At 42.3% G+C, this 23839-nt stretch overlaps 1 protein-coding gene across 1 annotated transcript; it reads right to left on the bottom strand.

Annotated features, from left to right (window-relative positions):
• Nucleotides 1-912: 912 nt before the first annotated feature.
• On the bottom strand, nucleotides 913-23107 carry LOC138369856 (uncharacterized). The gene is made up of 5 exons (XM_069333599.1): nucleotides 22803-23107; nucleotides 7133-7244; nucleotides 5087-5304; nucleotides 2684-2796; nucleotides 913-1686 (listed from the first exon to the last, which is right to left on the bottom strand). The coding sequence occupies exons 2-5, from the start codon at nucleotides 7227-7229 to the stop codon at nucleotides 1341-1343; spliced, it is 774 nt and encodes a 257-aa protein (XP_069189700.1). The 5' UTR covers nucleotides 7230-7244; nucleotides 22803-23107; the 3' UTR covers nucleotides 913-1340.
• Between the last annotated feature and the right edge of the window lie 732 nt (nucleotides 23108-23839).

The following is a 23839-nucleotide window of genomic DNA, read 5'->3' as shown; positions in this document are numbered from 1 at the left end:
ATGCAAGAGTACAAGAGAGACAACGAAATTCGGACAATAAGGAGCAGGGTGGCGCTCCATTAAGTGACCGTGAGTTCGAGTATGGCCATTCCGCAACCTTGCTAGAGCCGTGTTCGAGAGTACGCACCTTGTTACCAACTACAGAACACCAACAACCCTGCCAACGGGCAAGGATGGAGGAATGAATAACTGGATAAAAGTCGGAATAAGGAATACCTTTACAGGAGATGGGACAAGAACGGATAGCTTATATAGCGGCAGCATCCACCCGCTCAAAGAAACGCCAATATGCCTGGGAACCCAGCAAAACTACCGATTTAAATTTACTAGAGATCAGAAACGGCCAATGTTTAACCTCGATGACCACCAGATGAACAGGGTTAAAGAACCCAAGAGCCATGAGGGCACTACGAGACAACTACAACCACAGAGGAGGATTGACAATGAGAAAGCAAGAGACGGGGAGCATAGAGAATAGTATAAAGTTCAAACAAATACCTTTTCATTATATTTTTGATTAATACTTTAGTTTATATTAGAGGAAGATAGGTTAATTAGTTTAGGTTAGGAGAGAGTAGTTTAAGCTAGGTTGAACAGAACACGGTAGAAGTTTTATTTATTACTTATTTCCGTTTTATTTCTTTTATAGTTTTATTTCAGTTTTTACACTATTCTCTATAGTTTTTATAGTTTTATTTCTACTCGTATTTGTTTACTTATTATTACTACTACATTAAACTAATATTACTACCATGATCAACTAAAACATTTTAAAGTAGTTGTAAGTCAATCTTTTATATAATTAGTATGCATGTAAAATCATACATTTTTACCTACTTTAACAAAAATATAAGTTTTCCAGGAATTTTGGCTATGATTTTCAACGTATTTAATTAATATATACATGGGTGTTATTATTATACATTTATATGTTATTGTTTAATATGCGAGATTACATTACAGTAAACCAAAACCACCAGGTATATGGTCCTGCGGGGCGCTCCAAGCAACAGCCTGGTGGACCAAGCTCTCACAAGTCTGGCCTCGGGCCAGGCTTGGGAAGTAGAACTACTCCCAGAACCCCATCAACCAGGTATGACAAAAACACATCATTTCAGCAGGACTTTAATGTTTGGTCTTGAGACTGGTCTTAGATGTGAAGGAACAGGTATGAATATTTTGGGTAAAAGTGGAAGTTAACCATTAAAAAACGGCTGCAATAAATACTTCCTGCAATCGTCACCCATGATGATGATAAAGGCCCTGGCAGAGACCCATACTAAGCAGCAATATTCCTAGTCCTGTAATGCAGATGAATACTGCAGTCAGTCCAGTCGAGTTCAAAAACTTAATTTTGACCCATTAATTTGACGATTCGTTAGAGTCATCGACATCGAAGATGTGATATCCCCTCTCTTCTTAGGGGTGGATATCAGTTGTGGTTCCCAATGTGTATCCGATTCATTATACGAGTCAGACACAGTTAATTTATAGAAAGACATCCTGGGAGCATACTTGGGCAGAGAATTGCCCATATCAGGAGGAAGTGAACCGAAGGAAGTAGAATGTGATGCATTGTGGAGGTCAGGTAGTCCGGAGTAGTCATCTGCCAGTGGTCCAGAGGAGAACATAAGCTCTTCCTCCAAATTCAACTCTAAAGATGCGTCGTCTGATAACAGCTGCCGACTGTAAAATAAAAAAATCAGTAAGTGCTACGAAAACAGATAACCAATGGAAAGGTAGTGTTCAAAGTATTAAAAGTAACATGCTGTCATGACCTCATGAACCCAGCATCGCTGGCCAACCAAAGCCTGGCCAATTTCAAGCAAGAGTCCAGGGGAAGTAATAAAAACGGCTGATTACAACAACGCTAGTTCACTGGGGCATATAATTAGGTCACCGTAAGACTATATATATATATATACATAACTGCACATTAAAGCCGATACTTTCATCAGAAAGAAGAGAGCAACACATGACTAGTAGTCCCATACAACAGTGGTCACTCAAGTGCAGGCGATGAGTCACAATAACGTGGCTGAAGTATGTTGACCAGACCACACACTAAAAGTTGAAGGGACGACGACGTTTCGGCCCGTCCTGGACCATTCTCAAGTCGATTGTTGAGTGATCACTCAACTGTCAACTCTAGCAGCAAATCAGCTTTCCATTTAGTAAGTAACTACTATCAAATCAGGTAACAACTCGGTAACAAACTAATATTGAATCACTGATATCAGTAACGGCTTAAACAAAGGCATAACTGCCACCAGTTTCCAACCTGGCGCAGTAGTACACTATCCTATGTAACAGTTGGGAAGGGTGACACAAAGGTGGGCAAAATAACCAGTTACACTCTAACACTAACACTATAACACATAACACGCACAATCACCGACTATCTGACCTACTGATCACTATTATCCTGATCCATATAGCATTACTTAACATTAAGAATTACATACACAATAATGTACAACCAAAGGACTAGACGTGTGACGTCTACCTCTCTGGGAAGGTATAATACACTTATTTAGTCCAGCCATCACTGTAATGATGTATATAAGTTGTTACGAATAAAGTTTAGTTCTCATCCTGATAGGAGGTGATGTTCTAGAGTTTAATATAAAATTAATGAACCATAATGGATATACAACTTTGTCAACAAATCCTCTTGTTATACCTGTTGTAAGAGTTAGGGGAGAAGACTTCATGTGGATCGTCTTGCACAGGTCCATCTTCAGCGTACCGTTGCAAACCGTCATAATCCCACTCTAGTGATGGCATCGTGTCATCCTAAGAGTATTTTAAAAAATTATCAACATGGTCAGTATACAAAATGGTGGAGATAATGGTAGTGTAAATAACTATTTCATAGTTTAAATAAAACTAGTTAAGTGAAGGTATCCCATTCTCTATGCCAGACTTGCCTCATTCATTATTCCGTAAATATTATGACCCATATTCTTCTCATTCAGTGATGAGGTTATATATCTTTACTACTGTATTCCTCATAACTGCTGTACCTTTCAACTCTTACCAGAGTCTGGAGGAATTCCCCTGAACTTTCTATAACTGTTTTCTTGTATGAGAAAACCTATGTTAATGTTCCACATTCCAGAATTTGTCTGACATGTGTTTATAGATAAGTGACCACTTATCAATTACTACAACACGCACTTACGCAAGCACTTACGAACCTGTACGTCTTTTCTCAATCTTTGGCAGCTTTCTTTACAATTATGAAACGGTTAATGAGCTCCGAAGCATCAGGAGGCTATTTATAATGATAACAGTCGATTGGTTAGTTATGATGCTTGTAAACTGTTTACTAAATGTCACCAAAACCGTCAAAGATTGAGGAAAGATGAACACGTTCGTAAGTATTTGTATAACTGCTTCGCGAATCTGGTGCCAGGGTTGTGGTAAGGGAGATGGATATATTGTTGGATTAGGTGGAAGTAACAGTTGAAGTGAAGGAGGTGGAGGCAACAGAGGTGATAGTGGATTAAATAAATATGTAGGTAGTTACCGGGTGGTTAATATGAGATACATTTCTCAATTTCAATAGCTGCCATAATTTATTTAAACTTAAAATACTAAAGTTGGAGTAAAGTTAATATTACCAGGTATTCTCAGACACAAAACAGAAACCTGTCTGAAAAAAAACAGCGTTGAATGCAATGAAACGCCATTTTCTGGCTGAGCCTCTTAAGCTCCCTGGAGCTATCGGGCTGATATGCGATACATTAGACCAGGGCTATAGTCAATGGCTTAAGCCTACCAGAGACCACGCCCAGGAACACCCCGCACCCCCCGTGGTTGGAGGTTTACCTTATCTACTATTTATCAAGGTTAGGTACCCAGAAAGGTCACGGGAGACATCTCCCGTCACGCAGGGTGCAGTCGCACCTCCACAGATCTCCAGTATCAGCTCTTGATACTGGTAATGGCTCAAAAGGGCCACCACTTACGGGCTATTCATGCCCATGCCACCTTTTGGGTGGCTTAATCTTAATCAATCAATCCAGAAAGGACCTGCTTGACATTCAGGCACCGCTCCTGTGCCAGGCAAGTCCACTACGGGATCACCATAGCCCATGCTACTTCGAACTTGTTCCGAGTAGCTGAATCTATAACAACAACAACCCAGAAAGGTAAGCTTAACAAAACACACCATACAAAGTTAAACAAAAGCCGAACAGAGCAGTAAAACTCCGTTAATTCCCAAGGAAACAAGCAAACATCACACCACACCGTCGCGTCGCTCGTCCACGCAACTTGTCGACACTTCGAATATGAACTACACAGAGATCCAAACCCTGAGAACCAGCAGAAGAGTCACTCGAAGCGACCAGCCCCAAAGAGGCAACGACCAAAGGGAACCCCCGCAGTTCAGCCAATGGAGAACAGTCTTTATGGAGCCGGATGGTCGAAACCTGAGCTACCCGACCCTCCGATGCAACAGCCAACTCGCCACGAATATCTGCACCTCGCTGCGAGCCTAATGGAAAGAGGGAACATGGCTGCTGCCTCCTGGCATGGGCAATTCTCGGCTGAGGTATGAGGCTGTCTATCAATTGACATAATCAGACTCGTCTCATGAATCACGTACCTTTTGAGCCGCTACTGATATCCACCCCCAAGAAGAGTAACTCACAACCTCGGTGTCAATGTTTAGCTAACGAATCTTCAAAATCTGATGTAGCAAATGCATGGCCTCGAGTTAATAAGAGCACCTGCAGACACATTGGGACTCACATTAGTGCGATGGCGGACCAACCGCGGGTTGTAGTGGACATGTTGGCCTGCGGGCCGCCCCAAGCAATAGCCTGTTGGACCAAGATATCTCAAGTCAATCTTGAGATATCGGGCTTGAGGATTCAAGCCCGATATCTTGAAGCCCGAAGACAAGAATTCCCAGAGCTCACTCTAGGTATACTCCATGTATGAACCAGTTCTGGCGAGTCATTGATGAGGCAAGAACCAATTCTGGGGGCGAGTTTTTTGACGAGGTATTAAATATCATAATTTGAGGTTTATAAGTAATTATTTCCCTTCCCCACCTCTGTTAACCTCCGTTTACCTGGATGAAAGCTGGGTCCTCATGTTCAAATTCCTTTGGATCCTGCACAAGATCCTCCTCCGGGAGTGATGTCAGGATGCTTTGAGGGCGGCGCGCTGGTGGTGTAGCGGTGGGCGTGGGCGTGGTGGGGCCGCCCGCTTCTTTCCTCCAGTGTTTCCATAGTTTCCAACATATGAAGGAACCCACGCCCACTAAAATAATGATGCCGCCCACTCGAACTGCAAAAAGAAACAAAACGGTTAACATCAAATCACCTGTGAATTTATCCACCCCCTCACACTAGGCTGTTTAAAGCAGCGGCCGTCCTCCCTAGATGCATTCATCAATCGTAACATACTAGCTTGTTCTCGTATAAAAAAAGGCGAAAGATTTATGCGTTTTGAAGTGAAACATCCTAGGAGACATCGAAAGCAAGGAGACCAGTAGAGGGCGAGTTAACCGTTTCCGAGACCCGCCCGGAAACAATTACGGAAGCTCTCAAGGATCATCTCCCAAGCACCTTCAAAGAGGAGTGGGAGTATGGAATACTTGAGATCTTACATAAATACAGAGACCTCAACTTCCTGAAGGCACCCTCCAGGGAGTCTTGAGAGACAGGAGAGTATGAACGGGACCAGGGTCGACGGCACTAACACCTGCCCTTCACCCCAAATCCGGAGGACCACCTCCAGGAGAGTGATGTATCAAAAATAAGATAATGGAAAAACCTGACCTCTACGAGGTTAACTTTTTTTCAACAAGAGGACGTAGAAATTATAGCCCTGGTAAAACCAATTTTTACAACTATAGAATATCTAAAAGACAAGTTGACGTTTGTTTGTCCAACGGGCAGTGAGGCTAAACACAGTCCCTGAATATTTTGTCCTAAAGGTGGTTCCCATTTTTTCAGCAGGTCTCCCAATCCTACCAGGTCTAGCCAACTGTCTAAACTGAGTTAACAGGCCAGAGAGTCTATGCAGACACGTTCCTTCTCAAAGCCTCGCATATGACAAATGTGCGAGCTCATCGTAGCCCGCCTCCTAATACGAGGTTAGGACCAGGTAATAATAGGTACATCCTTATGGGAAGGTTTCAGACTAAAGACAACTCCGAAACCAGGGACCCTCTAAAGATCATACGACGGAAGTCTAATCAGGACAGACGTCACACAGGTATAAAAGTTTTTTCTCAAAGGTACAGGTACCGTACCGTTCTCTGCAGTGTACCTTGTACCTCTGCAGTGTACTATGCAGGCTTACTACAACAGAAGCCTTAATGCACTGAAGCCCTAGGTCTAAAAAGCCACAGAACAAGTGCAGCCACAACAAAAGCGAGCGGCCCCAAAACCCTTACGTTCAGTGCTCCTGATGAACGATGACTATGTCCCCTATTCTAGGCAGGCCTGTCCGACAACAACCCCCCTCCCACCCAGAACAGACTCGAACAGGAGGAAGAGCCGCAGAGACAGAACTTCCAATGGGACACCTCGGCGAACAACAGGCAAGGTAGGAATAACAGAGACAAGTCACGAGTCGGATGGAGAGATTCAGTAACAGGGGGGGAATTTTTTCAGTAACAGGGGAATTTTTTCAGTAACAGGGAATTTTTTCAGTAACAGGGGGCAGAGGCAACAATCTGAACCAGAACAACAACAGATCCAAGCGCTGGAACAGCACGAACCGAGACCAACAGTTGAGAAGACAGACACAGAGGGTGGAACGGTAGAGATCGGGGAAACTCAGGAAGCTTCAGGTATTAAGGCAGAGAAGAGGACAACTGAAACAGACAGTTACCTCAGGGGTCTGAGGTACCCCTAACTGAATAGGAGGGGAAACTGTTGGAAAGGGGCCTTGCGTTCGTGATAGGCGCGTAAGAAGAGAGAAGATACGAGAGAGGATCTGTGCAACAACTTGGAAACTAGTATCAACCAAGTTTGCAGCAACCTCCGGCCGGAGCAAGATAAGTCAACACAACAGCCACTATCACTGCACACTACATATCCTACCAATAACATGCCAATACCCTATACCCAGAACTGTAATGTCGACTTATTGATATTTTACTCACATGTACTTGGTTCCTCTGCCATGGAACCCACGGTTGTGTTGACTCCTAAGGATGTGTCGACTCCTCTCTGCGCCACCTGCTTCGCCCACTGTTCCATCGCGAGTGTTCCTGGCTATAAATTGAATGATGAAGATTAAGCTACCCAAGAGGTGGCACGGACAAGAATAGCGAATAACCTGGCTATAGACCACCACACTGCCTTTATATACTGGCCCTCATCTCACCTAATAGGAAAAGTTCAAATTCAAGTTCATTTATTAAGACAAAATACACAAGAACAAAGGCAACTGCAGAAGGCCTATTGGCCCATACGAGGCAGCTCGTATTTATAACCACCCAATCCCACTCATACTTATCCAACCCACGCTTGAAACAATCGAGGGACCCCACCTCCACCACGTTACGCGGTAATTGGTTCCACAAATCAACAACCCTGTTACCGAACCAGTATTTACCCAAGTCTTTCCTAAATCTAAACAATACCCATTGTTTCGTGTTCTGTCTTGTGTTGATACTTTTAATACTATATTAATCTCCTTTGTTGTGTCCATTCATCCACTTTTAAACCTCTATCATGTCACCCCTAACTCTTCGCCTTTCCAGTGAATTCAATTTAAGCTGTGTTAATCTTTCTTCATAGAAAGATTTCTAATTTGGGAATTAACTTAGTCATCCTACGCTGGACACGTTCAAGTGAATTTATATCCATTCTATAGTAAGGCGACCAAAACTGAACTGCATAATCTAAATGGGGCCTAACTAGAGCAAGATATAGCTGAAGAACCACACCAGGTGATTTGTTACTAACGCTTCGATTAATAAATCCCAGTGATAAATAAATCCCAAATCCGCCTTATTACGAACATTCATGCATTGATCTTTTTTTTTTTAAATTCTTACCTATAACTCCCAGATCCCTTTCGCAATTCGACTTCGTAATCTCAACACCATCTAGCTCGTATCTTGTAACCATCATCATTACCTAGCCTCAAAACTTTACATTTATCAGCATTAAACTGCATCTGCCAATCCTTTGACCATTTAAAAACCCTATTTAGATCTACTTTAAGTGATAGCGAGTCTTCTTCCCTGTTAATTTCCCTGTCGATTTTTGTATCATCGGCAAATTTGCAAATGTTGCTACTCAAACCTGAATCCAAATCATTGATATATATTATAAACAACAGAGGTCCCAGGACACAGCCCTGAGGCACTCCACTTACAACATTTGCTTTTTCGTTTAATTCTATCCAAATAGTTTCTGTATGTGGCTCAGTTTTGATTCCCTCTTTGAGACTACCTTTCAAATTGTCCCTAACATATATGGCTACTGCCCCTCCTCGTCTAATATATCTATCTGTGAAATAGTTTAAATCCATTTATTTGATATTCGGCTAATAGTTCTCTATTTTCTACATTCATCCACGTTTCGGTAAATGCAATAATATCTATTCCTTCTGTACAGATAAGAGCATTTAACTTGTTTATTTTGTTTCATAGACTTCTACTGTTAGTGTAATATACCCTAAGTGAATTGTTATTGAGGCCCTTCTCTTTCCCTGATCATTTTGCCAATTTTTTCTCCAGCAAACATTTTTATTACCTCCTTTCTTCCTCCCTATTAATTCCCATACCACTATCTACTAACAGTTTAAACCCAAACAAACGCCTCTAACCACTGGTTCCAACGAGTTCGCAACAGCAACAACCCCAGCCCTCGATAGATGCACCCCATCCCGAGCATACATTTCATTTCTTCCATAGAAGTGTTACCAGTTGTCTATGAAAGATATTGCATTTGATTTGCAATATCTTTCCAGCCGGCAATTGACACCAAGTGCCCTGGACATCCATTCATTTCCAACGCTCTTTCTTGAAAGAAAGCCACATATGATCAGGATTCCTCCCTTGCTCCTAATTCTATGGCTTTGTTAAATGTCTATCAGTTCCAGACTCCTAACTCGTCCAACATCATTACTCCCTGCAATCAGTATCCACAGTACCTACAGTGCCGATGTGAGTGTACTCCCTAATCAAGACTCAACATCCTGCCTTTCCATCCCTAGCTACTGACCCATCACAATATACATGTGTCTTTTCTGTAGGTAATTTTCTAATTAGACAATCATGTGTTGCCCTCAGCTCTCCTTTCCCATACATACTTTTGTCATTTGCAAAGGAATAATTACTACATCTACGTTACAATCCTCCCATGGTGGTGTGAATTGTCTCTTAGGCAAAGCAATACAATCTGGAATAACATCATACTCTATAACATTAGAACAAAGTACTCATATGTTCTCTTATTATACTTTTATACTTTAGCTTACATTGTTCATTATTTCCCCACCTTTTGAACTGGGAGGATTAATTCATTAGCTCCCCCACCTCTCATTAATCTAATGACAGGCTGCATTTATCTCTGAAAATCTATCCCCAATACTCTTCAGATTAAATTGCATCATTATCTCAATCATACCATTCCTTGGTGATCCTAAGATTATTCTCATGGCTTTATTTTGTTTTTGTTTCTTTCTTTTGGGCACTCAACACGGAGGTAAGAGATATGGGGAGACCAAAACAAACGAGTGTCAAAGAATAACCCCAAAAGCTTTGTGGAATCTTTGTATTCAAGGGGATGACCATAAAGTGACAAAGAGGGACGAAGAAGGACCTGCTTCCGAGTAAGTCATGGCACAAGTCTTAGTAGTAGAGAATTTTAAGCCATGATTAATGGCCCTAGACGACACGGCATCATTCCCAAGTTGAAGCCGCCATTGAAGAGGCGATTCATCACTTCAACAGCAATGAGGAAGATCGTCAACAAAGAGCGGAGATGATGTCGGAAGGAAGGGAGGAAAGAAGACCACCGAGGGAAACCAGAAAAAGAAGTGCTCAGAACACTACCTTGGGGTACACCTTCATACTGCCAAAGATAGGCAGAGACAGTGGCACCAAGCCTGACTCGAAAGGTACGACGAGAGAAAGCTTTGAAGGAAGAGAGGGAGATTACCACGAAGGCCAAAAGAACGAGGTTGGGACATAATATGGTATTTCCAAGTCGTGACAAGACTTTTCCAGGTCATAAAGGACAGCAACAACAGAGGTCTTTGCAAAAGCAGTACGAATATAGACCTCCAAGTTCACCAGAACATCAGTCGTGCTGCGGCACTTGTGAAAACCAAACACTTCAGTCTGAGCACTTCAGTCAGGCGCAGATAGTCTCAGTGAGAGGGTGTGTTAACCGGAGCTCCTGAGTGTTTGTTATATTATCATAGCAATATGGAAGTTTTAGTGAAGGACCTGGTGACTAGTGGGAGCCCTGAGGACAGAGTTGGACTCTCTGCGGGAGGAGGTGCGTCAGCTGAAAGAACAACGAGAAGTAACGAAGGAAGAGACCAGTAGTAAAGGGACCTCGTCTTGGAGAGTTATGAAAGACAGGGGCCTTAAGAAGACTTTGATAAAGCCGCCTTCAAACGCCATAGCAACTTCTAATTCATTTGACGGTTGGGAGGACGAGTGCTGTGGTGAGACTGCGGATCGCGCAAAAGGGAAAGCAACGAAGAGCAAGGAAGCGCAGGCCCCTCAGAGTAAAGGAAGTACCTAAGCAAACCTTAGTTGTGGGAGATTCCCAGATAAGTTATTTGGATAGAACGTTTTGTGCTAGAGATAGGGGGAACAGGTTAAGGGTTTGCTATCCCGGAGCTGGCATTGGTGATATTATAAACAACAAATGATATTATGGCTGGAAATGGGAACAATCCCATTATTTGCATTAGCGTGGGAGGAAATGATGTTGGTCGAGTTAGGAGTGAGGAACCGATTCAGAGATATAAAACAGCCATAGAATTAGTTAGGAGCAAGGGAGGAATCCCGATCATATGTGGCATTTTCTGCATCCTCGAAAATGCAGGAACATGTTGGAGAGGGGTACATGCCGTTTTGGAACAGGGTGTAGATACTTCCACCCTAAATTATGTCAATTTTCAATTACGGACAAAAAATGCTACAATCTTCAGTGTCCGGAATTCCATGTGAGAGGTACAGAGCGTTATAGACGGGAAGATCAATATGACTACTTGAAATTTTTTAGAGGAAGGCAGAAACAGTAGTAAATATAAGAGGAACAGTCAGATGGAACCACTACAGGATTACAGAGGGGACCGGAGATACCCACAAGACTGGAATTCAAATTATCAACAAGCACACAGGTACTACACCAGACAACACCCGTCCTACTACCAAAACTGGACGAATCACTTCCAAAACGACACACCCTGGACGCAAACACAGTGGCCTCCTTACCAGAACATAAGAACATAAGAACAAAGGTAACTGCAGAAGGCCTATTGGCCCATACGAGGCAGCTCCTATTCTATAACCACCCAATCCCACTCATATACTTGTCCAACCCGTGCTTGAAACAATCGAGGGACCCCACCTCCACAATGTTACGCGGCAATTGGTTCCACAAATCAACAACCCTGTTACTGAACCAGTATTTACCCAAGTCTTTCCTAAATCTAAACTTATCCAATTTATATCCATTGTTTCGTGTTCTGTCCTGTGTTGATACTTTTAATACCCTATTAATATCCCCCCGGTTATGTCCATTCATCCACTTGTAAACCTCTATCATGTCACCCCTAACTCTTCGCCTTTCCAGTGAATGCAACTTAAGCTTTGTTAATCTTTCTTCATATGAAAGATTTCTAATTTGGGGAATTAACTTAGTCATCCTACGCTGGACACGTTCAAGTGAATTTATATCCATTCTATAATATGGCGACCAAAACTGAACTGCATAATCTAAATGGGGCCTAACTAGAGCAAGATATAGCTTGAGAACCACACCAGGAGTCTTGTTACTAACGCTGCGATTAATAAATCCAAGTGTCCGATTTGCCTTATTACGAACATTTATGCATTGATCCTTTTGTTTTAAATTCTTACTAATCATAACTCCCAGATCCCTTTCGCAATCCGACTTCGCAATCACAACACCATCTAGCTCGTATCTTGTAACTATCATCATTACCTAACCTCAGAACTTTACATTTATCAGCATTAAACTGCATCTGCCAATCCTTTGACCATTTCAAAACCCTATCTAGATCAACTTGAAGTGATAGTGAGTCCTCCTCCGAATTAATTTCCCTACCGATTTTCGTATCATCGGCAAATTTGCAAATGTTGCTACTCAAACCTGAATCTAAATCATTTATATATATTATAAACAACAGAGGTCCCAGGACAGAGCCTTGAGGCACTCCACTTACAACATTTTCCCACTCTGACTTGATTCCATTTATACTAACTCTCTGTTTCCTTTGGTATAGCCATGCCCTAATCCAGCTTAATATAGCACCCCCAATACCATGAGACTATTTTTTTAATCAGTCTTTCATGTGGCACTGTATCAAAAGCTTTGCTAAAGTCAAGGTATACAACATCGCAATCCTTACCACTATCAACTGCCTCAACAATGCTAGAATAAAAAGATAACAAATTTGTTAAACATGAACGGCCATTTATAAAACCATGTTGCGACTCAATTATTAATTTATGTTTTTCAAGATGAAGACGAATTTTATTTGCTATTATAGATTCGAGTAACTTTCCCACAATAGACGTTAGGCTAATTGGTCGATAGTTAGACGCAAGTGATCTATCTCCTTTCTTAAAAACTGGTATCACATTAGCAACTTTCCAAAACTCTGGCACTCTGCCTGACTCTATTGATTTATTAAATATGGTTGACAGTGGGTCACAAAGCTCCTCTTTGCATTCTTTAAGCACCCTAGCAAACACTTCATCCGGCCCTGGGGATTTGTTTGGTTTGAGTTTTACTATTTGTTTAAGAACATCCTCCCTGGTAACTGCTAAACTCGTCAACCTGTCCTCGTCCCCACCCACATAGACTTGTTCGGCTGAAGGCATATTGTTAAGTTCCTCTTTAGTAAATACAGATACAAAATATTTATTAAAAATACTACTCATCTCTTCATCACTATCTGTTATTTGACCTGTCTCAGTTTTTAATGGACCTATCCTTTCCCTAGTCTTAGTACGATATAACTGAAAAAACCCTTTAGGATTTGTCTTTGCTTGCCCTGCTATGCGAACTTCATAGTTTCTTTTTGCTTTCCTTATCTCTTTTTTAACATTTCTAACCAGTTGTACGAATTCCTGTTCTAAAGTGACCTCCCCATTTTTAATCCTTTTGTACCAAGCTCTCTTTTTACCTATAAGGTTCTTCAAATTCTTTGTTATCCACTTTGGGTCATTAGTATACGATCTATTCAATTTGTATGGTATACTACGTTCCTGTGCTTTGTTTAGAATATTCTTAAATAAGTTATATATTGAATCCACATCGAAATCCCCATTTAAGTCACCTATCGCTGGGTTCATGTCTCGCTCCAAGACCGGCCCACACCCCATACCCAAGCCTTTCCAATCAATTTGACCCAAAAGCCTCAGATATTAACACCAAGTAAGGCTTCCAGCACTTCCACTAACACGATAACATCATTTATATTTGCCAACATCCAGGGTATAAAAACACGCAAATCCAACAAAGTTCACTTTATAGATGGTCTCCTTCATGAGGCAAATGCAGTGTTTGCAGCCCTAACAGAAACCCACACAAAGGACTACCATGATGGTAAAATATGGATCTCAGAGTACAATCTTTTCAGATGTGATAGGAAACACCGGCTTCAGGGTGGGGTCAGCCTCTACATCACAGACACACTCATCTGTACTGAGCTGCTAAACACCTCAAATGATATGGTGGAAGTGCTGATAATCAAAATAGAGATTTTAAATGTAGTTATTGTCCTTGTATACAAGTCACCGGAGGCAAACCCTCAGCAGTTTAAAGACCAACTAATGAAAATAGAACACTGCTTGGAAAACCTCACAAATCCAGCTCCGAACATCATCCTGCTTGGAGACTTCAACCTACGGCACCTGAAATGGAAGCACCTGGCTAATACAGTAATATCAGAAAGAATACCAGGAAGTAGCCTAAATGAACAGGCACATGCAAATGACCTGCTACGGATGTGCGACAGGTTTGCCTTAAACCAGCAAATAGTAGAACCAACTAGGAAGAACACGCTGGACCTCATTTTCACTAGTAATGATGAATTGATCAGGAACATAATGATTACAAATACCTGTTACTCAGATCACAACTTAATTGAAGTTATGACAACCATGGGGAGTAGACCATCAAAACCAGTCCAGATTCCCGGTGGAGGAGATTTCAGCAAATTCAACTTCAATAATAAACAGATATACTGGGAGCAAATAAACCAGGACTTCACAGAAATAATCTGGGAAGAACAGCTAGAAAATGCAAACCTGAACCAGTGCCTGGAAAAAATAAGCTCAGTAGCACTAGAAATATGTTCAAACCGCATACCCCTAAGAAAAAAAGAGGAAGAGATGCAGATTGGAACGGGAACGTCGTTCCCTATATAGGTGAAGAAAACGAATCGCGGAACAACTTCAGAGTCGCACCCTATCTCAAGAACGGCGAAGAAGGTTAGGTAGAGAAATAGAAACAATTGAACGGAAGCTTCAAGAATCATACAAAACCCAGGAGAGGCAAAGAGAGCAAAAGGCCATCAGTGAAATAGAAAGAAATCCGAAATATTTTTTCTCCTATGCAAAATCAAGATCAAAAACTACATCTAGTATCGGGGCCCTGCGAAAGGGAGATGGAACTTTCACAGATGACAACAAAGAAATGAGCGAGCTACTGAGGACGCAGTACGACTGTTTTCAGCGAGCCATTAAACACACTAAAGATTGATAACCCAAATGAATTTTTCATGGATACGATACCAACATCAAATCTTATATCAGACGTCACCCTATCCCCACTGGATTTTGAAGAAGCCATAAACAGTATGCCTATGCACTCTGCACCAGGCCCGGATTCTTGGAACTCCATATTCATAAAGAACTGTAAAAAACCACTATCGCAGGCCCTCCACATTCTGTGGAGACAAAGCCTAGATACTGGAGTTATTCCTGATATACTAAAAACAGCAGATGATTGATGAAGATTAAGCCACCCAAAAAGTGGCACGGGCATGAATAGCCCGTAAGTGGTGGCCCTTTAAAGCCATTACCAGTATCAAGAGCTGATACTGGTACTGATCTGTGGAGGTGCGAATGCACCCTGCATGACGGGAGATGTCTCCCTTGTGAATGTGTTTAAGATGAAGATGAGGCACGGGCATAAATAGCCCGTAAGTGGTGGCCCTTTAAAGCCATTACCAGTATCAAGAGCCGATACTGGAGATCTGTGGAGGTGCGAATGCACCCTGCATGACGGGAGATGTCTCCCTTGTGAATGTGTTAAGATGAAGATGAAGCCACCCAAAAGGTGGCACGGGCATAAATAGCCCGTAAGTGGTGGCCATTTTGAGCCATCACCAGTATCAATAGATGATACTGGAGATCTGTGGAGGTGCGACTGCACCCTGCGTGACGGGAGATGTCTCCAGGACCAAATGGTGACCAGATGGTGACCTCTGGTCGGGGGAAAAAAAAAAAAAAAAAAAAAAAAAAAAAAAAAAAAAAGAGCAGAGATAGCACCACTTCATAAAGGAGGAAATAAGGCAGAGGCAAAAAATTACAGACCGATAGCACTAACATCGCACATCATTAAAATATTTGAGAGAGTACTAAGAAGCAAGATCACAAAATACATGGAATCACAGCAACTCCATAACCCCGGACAACATGGTTTCAGAACAGGGCGCTCTTGCCTGTCGCAGTTGCTGGACCACTATGATATGGCATTAGATGCTATGGAAGACAAACAAAACGCTGATGTAATTTACACAGATTTCGCAAAAGCTTTTGATAAATGTGACCATGGTGTTATTGCACATAAAATGCGTTCAAAAGGAATAACCGGAAAAATAGGCAGATGGATCTACAATTTCCTGACCAACAGAACCCAATGTGTAATAGTCAACAAAATAAAATCCAGCCCATCAACCGTGAAGAGCTCAGTCCCCCAGGGTACTGTGCTTGCTCCAGTACTTTCTCATCCTCATATCGGACAGACAAGAATACAACCTATAGCACTGTATCATCCTTTGCAGATGACACTAGGATCTTCATGAGAGTAGGCAACATATAGGACACGGCGAACTTCCAGTCAGATGTAGATCAGGTCTTTCTATGGGCTACAGAAAATATGGTGTTTAACGAAGATAAGTTCCAGCTCATGCGGTATGGAAAAAATTAATATAAAAACGGAAACCACGTACAAAACTCAGGCAAATCATAACATAGAACGAAAAGGCAATGTAAAGGATCTGGGTGTACTCATGTCGGAAGACCTTACCTTTAAAGAACACAATAAAGTAGCCGTCACAACTGCAAGAAAAATGACAGGTTGGATAACAAGAACTTTTCACACTAGAGATGCTATACCGATGATATTTTTCAAAACGCTTGTGCTCTCTAGAGTGGAGTACTGCTGCACAATGACAGCCCCTTTCAAAGCTGGAGAAATTGCTGACCTGGAGAGCGTGCAGAGATCCTTTACTGCTAGAATCCACTCAGTAAAACATCTAAACTATTGGGACCGACTAAAGAGCCTAAAACTGTACTCCCTTGAGCGCAGGCGGGAGAGGTACATAATAATTTACACTTGAAAAATATTAGAGGGGCTGGTCCCAAACCTGCACACAGAAATAACATCACATGAGACCAGAAGACATGGCAGGATGTGCAGAATACCCCCGTTGAAAAACAGAGGTGCAACTGGTACTCTGAGAGAGAACTATCAACATCAGAGGTCCGAGACTGTTCAACACGCTTCCACTACACATAAGGGGCATAACTGGCCGACCCCTCACAGTGCTCAAGAGAGAACTGGATAAGCACCTCCAAAGGATACCTGATCAACCAGGCTGTGACTCATACGTCAGGCTGCGAGCAGCCGAGTCCAACAGCCTGGTTGATCAGTCCGGCAACCAGGAGGCCTGGTCGACGACCGGGCCGCGGGGACGCTAAGCCCCGGAAGCACCTCAAGGTAACCTCAAGGTGGCATTCTTCCAAGAAAGGGAGTGGGAAATGAATGGATATCGAGGGCACTTGGTGTCAATTGCCGGCTGGAAAGATATTGCAAATCAAATGCAACATCTTTCATAGACAACTGGTAACACTTCTATGGAAGAAATGAAATGTATGCTCGTGATGGGATGCATCTATCGAGAGCTGGGGATGTTGCTGTTGCGAACTCGTTGGAAGAAGTGGTTAGAGGTGTTTGTTTGGGTTTAAACTGTTAGTAGATAGAGGTATGGGAATTGATTTGGAGGAAGGAGGTAATAAAAGTATGTGTTTGTGGGAGAAAGGAATTGGCAAAATGATCAGGGAAAGAAGGGCCTCAAAATAACAATTCACTTAGGATATATTACACTAACAGTAGAAGTCAAAGAAATAAAATTAACGAATTAAATGCTCTTGTCTGCACAGAAAAAAAATAGATATTATTGCACTTACCGAAACGTGGATGAATGTAGAAAATAGAGAACTATTAGCTGAATATCAAATAAATGGATTTAAACTATTTCACACAGATAGATATATTAGACGAGGAGGGGGAGTAGCCATATATGTTAGGGACAATTTGAAATGTAGTCTCAAAGAGGGAATCAAAACTGAGCCACACAAACTATTTGGATAGAATTATACGAAAAAGCAAATATTATAATAGGAGTTATATATAGGCCACCAAATTTAGACAGAATGGAAGCAAAGCATCTATGGGATGAAATATCTAGGGCATCTAGATCTAACAGTATTTACGTCATGGGTGACTAATTTTAGTGGAATAAACTGGTTGAACAAAACAGGGAATAGTGAAGCAGAAGATTTTCTAGAATCAATTGACGATTGCTTTCTTACGCAACACATTAAGGAACCAACACGGGAAAATAATATTTTAGATTTAGTGTTAACTAACAGGGAAACAAATTAATGACATCGAAATAGGGAGTGAGCTAGGGTACAGTGATCACAAAGAAATCAGATTTAGCATAGAATGGAATAGACCTGTAGGAGAAAATTCTGTTAAAGTGCCAGATTTTCGAAAAGCTGATTTTAATAGCCTAAGAAATTTTTTGGGTCAAATTGATTGGAAAGTCTTGGGTATGGAGTGGGGGCCGGTCTTGGAGCGAGACATGAACCCAGCGATAGGTGACGTAAATGGGGATTTCGATGTGGATTCAATATATAACTTATTTAAGAATATTCTAAACAAAGCACAGGAACGTAGTATACCATACAAATTGAATAGATCGAATACTAATGACCCAAAGTGGATAACAAAGAATTTGAAGAACCTTATAGGTAAAGAGAGCTTGGTACAAAAGGATTAAAAATGGGGAGGTCACTTTAGAACAGGAATTCGTACAACTGGTTAGAAATGTTAAAAAAAAAAAAAAGAGATAAGGAAAGCAAAAAGAAACTATGAAGTTCGCATAGCAGGGCAAGCAAAGACAAATCCTAAAGGGTTTTTTCAGTTATATCGTACTAAGACTAGGGAAAGGATAGGTCCATTAAAAACTGAGACAGGTCAAATAACAGATAGTGATGAAGAGATGAGTAGTATTTTTAATAAATATTTTATATCTGTATTTACTAAAGAGGAACTTAACAATATGGCTTCAGCCGAAAAAGTCTATGTGGGTGGGGACGAGGACAGGTTGACGAGTTTAGCAGTTACCAGGGAGGATGTTTTTAAACAAATGGTAAAACTCAAACCAAACAAATCCCCAGGGCCGGATGAAGTGTTTGCCAGGGTGCTTAAAGAATGCAAAGAGGAGCTTTGTGACCCACTGTCAACCATATTTAATAAATCAATAGAGTCAGGCAGAGTGCCAGAATTTTGAAAAGTTGCTAATGTGATACCCGTTTTTAAGAAAGGAGATAGATCACTTGCGTCTAACTATCGACCAATTAGCCTAACGTCTATTGTGGGAAAGTTACTCAAATTTATAATAGCAAATAAAATTCGTCTTCATCTTTAAAAACATAAATTAGTAATCTAGTCGCAACATGGTTTTATAAATGGCCGTTCATGTTTAACAAATTTGTTATCTTTTTATTCTAGCATTGTTGAGACAGTTGATAGTGGTAAGGATTGCGATGTTGTGTACCTTTACTTTAGCAAAGCTTTTGATACAGTGCCACATGAAAGACTGATTAAAAAGTTACTCTCATGGTATTGGGGGTGCTATATTAAGCTGGATTAGGGCATGGCTATACCAAAGGAAAAAGAGTTAGTATAAACAGAGTCAAGTCAGAGTGGGAAAATGTAAGTGGGGTGCCTCAGGGCTCTGTCCTGGGACCTCTGTTGTTTATAATATATATAAATGATTTAGATTCAGGTTTGAGTAGCAACATTTGCAAATTTGCCGACGATACGAAAATCGGTAGGGAAATTAATTCGGAGGACTCACTATCACTTCAAGTTGATCTAGATAGGGTTGTGAAATGGTCGAAGGATTGGCAGATGCAGTTTAATGCTGATAAATGTAAAGTTCTGAGGTTAGGTAATGATGATAGAGTTACAAGATACGAGCTAGATGGTGTTGAGATTGCGAAGTCGAATTGCGAAAGGGATCTGGGAGTTATGATTAGTAAGAATTTAAAACAAAAGGATCAATGCATAAATGTTCGTAATAAGGCAAATCGGACACTTTGATTTATTAATCGCAGCGTTAGTAACAAGACACCTGGTGTGGTTCTCTAGCTATATCTTGCTCTAGTTAGGCCCCATTTAGATTATGCAGTTCAGTTTTGGTCGCCATATTATAGAATTGATATAAATTCACTTGAACGTGTCCAGCGTAGGATGACTCAAGTTAATTCCCCAAATTAGAAATCTTTCATATGAAGAAAGATTAACAAAGCTTAAGTTGCATTCACTGGAAAGGCGAAGAGTTAGGGGTGACATGATAGAGGTTTACAAGTGGGTGAATGGACATAACAAAGGGGATATTAATAGGGTATTAAAAGTATCAACACAAGAGAGAACACGAAACAATGGGTATAAATTGGATAAGTTTAGATTTAGGAAAGACTTGGGTAAATACTGGTTCAGTAACAGGGTTGTTGATTTGTGGAACCAATTACCGCGTAAAGTGCTGGAGGTGGGGTCCCTCGATTGTTTCAAGCGCGGGTTGGACAAGTATATGAGTGGGATTGGGATGTTATAAATAGGAGCTGCCTCGTATGGGCCAATAGGCCTTCTGCAGTTGCCTTTGTTCTTATGTTCTTATATCTACCGGCGGCGGCGTCTCTTCCAGGCTGCACACTTAAGCGGACAGCTCAAGCAGAGTCTACTTCACCAGGGAACGCACTTCCGTGGGCCACGAGAGGAAGAGCAAGGAATAGAGCAGAGGGCAGCATCGAAGACTGTCATGATAAAGAAGAAGAGAAGTCAGAGAGCAGCACTGAGGGTAAATAGGTTCCAGTCTGCCTTAGCAAACTTCCACCTAGGGAAGGAGAGGGAAGGGTGAAAAAGAAAAAAGGTAACAAGGATGGGGAAATGGTCACTGCCATGGAGGTCATCAAGAACCTGCCACATGAAATGAAAGTAAAAAAAAGATGTCGATCAAAAGAAAGATTAAGACAGGGAAAGGGTGCGAGTCCGAGAGTCCAAATGCGTGGGCTCACCAAAATTCAGAGAGAAGGAAGAAGAGAGGATGAACGGCTCAAGTAGGCGACCTCGAGTGTTCGTCAGAACATGACCCAAAAAGGGCATGGACGACAATTTTAATCACCTAGCAGGAAGGAGCACAGGTTCCGGCATGGAGTCCTGCAGGTGTTTCAGATCGGGAAGAGAAAGCGGGACACTCGGGGGGGGGGGGGGGGGGGTAGGAAAAAGGAACAAACTGTGCACCATTTCTTCACAGATACGAGCACCAGAACAATGGAGATGCAAAGGAAAAAGTAGGGGGACAAAGGGAACATCAGAGCGAATCAAGAGCGGAAGAGTTTGGAGCCCCAGCAACAGCTGGTGGCGGGGGAGGGGGGGGGGGAAGGGGGAGAAGAGAAGAGAAAGTTATAGCCACGAAAGCGACCAGGACGAGCACCAAGCATCGGCTCCTGGAGACAGACACAAAGGGGCGAAAACCGCAAAATCAGAAGCTGGAGTTCAAGGAAATTTGTGTAATAACCACGAACGTTCCATTGAAGAATAGACGTCGACGAGAAGAGTAAGGACAGCAGAGAACAACGAAGAAAAAGTCGAAAAGGGAATACAGCACGCTAAAGAAGCGCAGGATCAGAGTCAGCGAAGTCAGTGTTAGGGGTCATGGGTAAACCGAGTAAAGAAGGAGGGAAGGGAACTAGAGGACCGACCAGGGGTGGAAGAGTAGGGTCCGGAGGAGGAAGAGGGGGTATAACCAAGGGGTCAAGGACAGCACGAAGAGGGGGCAGAAACCAAGGGAGGCACCTCAGCAAGGGCACCAATCGAGAGGGAAGTGGGGACCAAAGAGCTGTCCATAGCAGGAACAGGGGGCGTAACCACCGAAACGGGAGGGACGGAGCGAGAGAGTCAAAAGTAGAGGGCGAGGAAGAAAGCAAAGCTTTTTTACCCACCTTGGAGGAGGAAGAGGAGCCAGGCTTATGCTTCCGACTCTAAAGAAACAGGTGTCCCAGCAACTACGTACCGGGCAACGGATTCCAGTGTCTCAACAGAAGCAGAACTAGAGCATACACGACGGCCGTTGGGAGAGCGATGGACATTAGCCCGTACCGACAGGCGGCGTGGAGAGTCAATAGACGGAGGAGAAGGATGGGAAGGAGGATCGAAGGGAGACAAGGAAGAAGACACAGGAGACATTACAGACCGGACAGAAAGAAGAGGAACCTCAGAAGGACCAGGAGGGGGACCCTTCGGGACAGAACTCAAAGGAACAGAGGAGGGGGCAGTGGGCGTATCAGGGTCTAAGGTCTGGAAACGGTTTTGAGTCTAAGGAAGGTGGGAAGGACAAGGAGAGGAAGAGCGCAACACACGAGCATAAGAGACGTTAGCATAAGGCGGGAGCCACTGAACCTGGCACCTCGCCACAAAAAGAAACGCTCCCGGTGCTTCAAGTTGAGGACGGCTGACTCAAGCTTGTAATGTATGCACGCACGGGAGAAGGTAGGGTGGGCCTCACCGCAATTGAGGCAGCGAGTCTTTGGAGAAAGTGCACTCCGACTTAGAGTGACCTTCGCCGCCCTTTCCTCCCCCCCTCCCTGTTTGGTCTTTAGACTGGTCTTAGATGTGAAGAACAGGTATGAGTATTCTGGGTGAAAATTAAAGTTATGAAAGTTAACCATTAAAAAAAGGCTGCAATAAACACTTCCTGCAACCGTCACTCTTTATGATCATAAAGGCCTTGGCCGAGATCATGTCCACCCATACTAAGCAGCAATATTCCCGTCATGAAATGCAGACGAATACTGCATTCAGTCCAGTCGAGTTCAGTAACTGAACTTTGACGATTCGTTACCTAAACATGGACACCGAGGTTGCGAGTTACTATAATTAGGGGTTGATATGAGTAGCGGTTCCCAAGGTATATCCGATTCACGAGTTCAGTCAGACAATTTATAGAAAGACATCCTGGGGGCATACCTGAGCAGAGAATTGCCCATGCCAGGAGGAAACAGACTGGAGGAAGTAGAACGTTATGCATTGTAGAGGTCAGGTTCTTCTGCCAGTAGCCCAGAGGACATAAGCTCCTCCTCCAAGGCCAAAAGATGCGTTGTCCGGCAACAGCTGCCGTCTGTAAAATAAAAAAAATCAATAAGTGCTATGAAAACAAATAACCAGTGGTAATAAAGATAATGCTCAAAGGATTAAAGCTAGCATGACCTCATGAAACCAACTTCGCTGGCAAACCAAAGCCTGGGCAATTTCGAGCAAAAAAAAAAAAAAAAAAAAAACTATATATACACACACATGCATACACATTACTGATGCACACTAAAGTCGATACTTTATCAGAAAGAAGAGATCAACATGACTGCTAGTAGTCCCATACAACAGTGATCACTGTCAACTAGCAAATCAGCTATCCATTTAGTGATAAACTCTGTTAACTATCATCAGTGAACCTCCACATCAGTTAATAATTAACAAATCTATATTGAATCACTATCATATCAGTAACTGTTTAAACAGATGCATAGCCGACTCCAGTCTCCAACCTGGCGTAGTGGTACACCATCCTAGTAACAATTTGAAGGGTGACCCATAATGGTGGGTAGAAGTACCAGTTATTCTCTGTAACACTATCACATAATACCCACAATAACCGACCATCTGATCACTATTAGCTTAATCAACATGGCATTACTCTCGGACACTTAACATTAAGAATTAAATACACAATAATATACAACCAGAGGACTAGACGTGTGACGTCTGCCTCTCTGGGGAACCAGGGAAGTAGTGACCGGCCAGCGGCCTGGACGGCCGAGAATGACTGTTGCCAACAAGGCAAGTCACTCCACCCTTCGTTCCACTAAGAACAGAATAACACAGTGAGCATATTTACAATAAGTTCATACACACGTACATAATAGAATATATTCTATATGCAGCACTGCAAGGTATTTAATCATATACGTCGATATGTGTGAAAACATAAGAAGTCATTTGTATATACA

Source organism: Procambarus clarkii, chromosome 30 (assembly GCF_040958095.1).
Source record: "Procambarus clarkii isolate CNS0578487 chromosome 30, FALCON_Pclarkii_2.0, whole genome shotgun sequence".
Lineage (NCBI taxonomy): Eukaryota > Metazoa > Arthropoda > Malacostraca > Decapoda > Cambaridae > Procambarus > Procambarus clarkii.
This window is presented reverse-complemented; position numbering and strand designations above follow the sequence as displayed.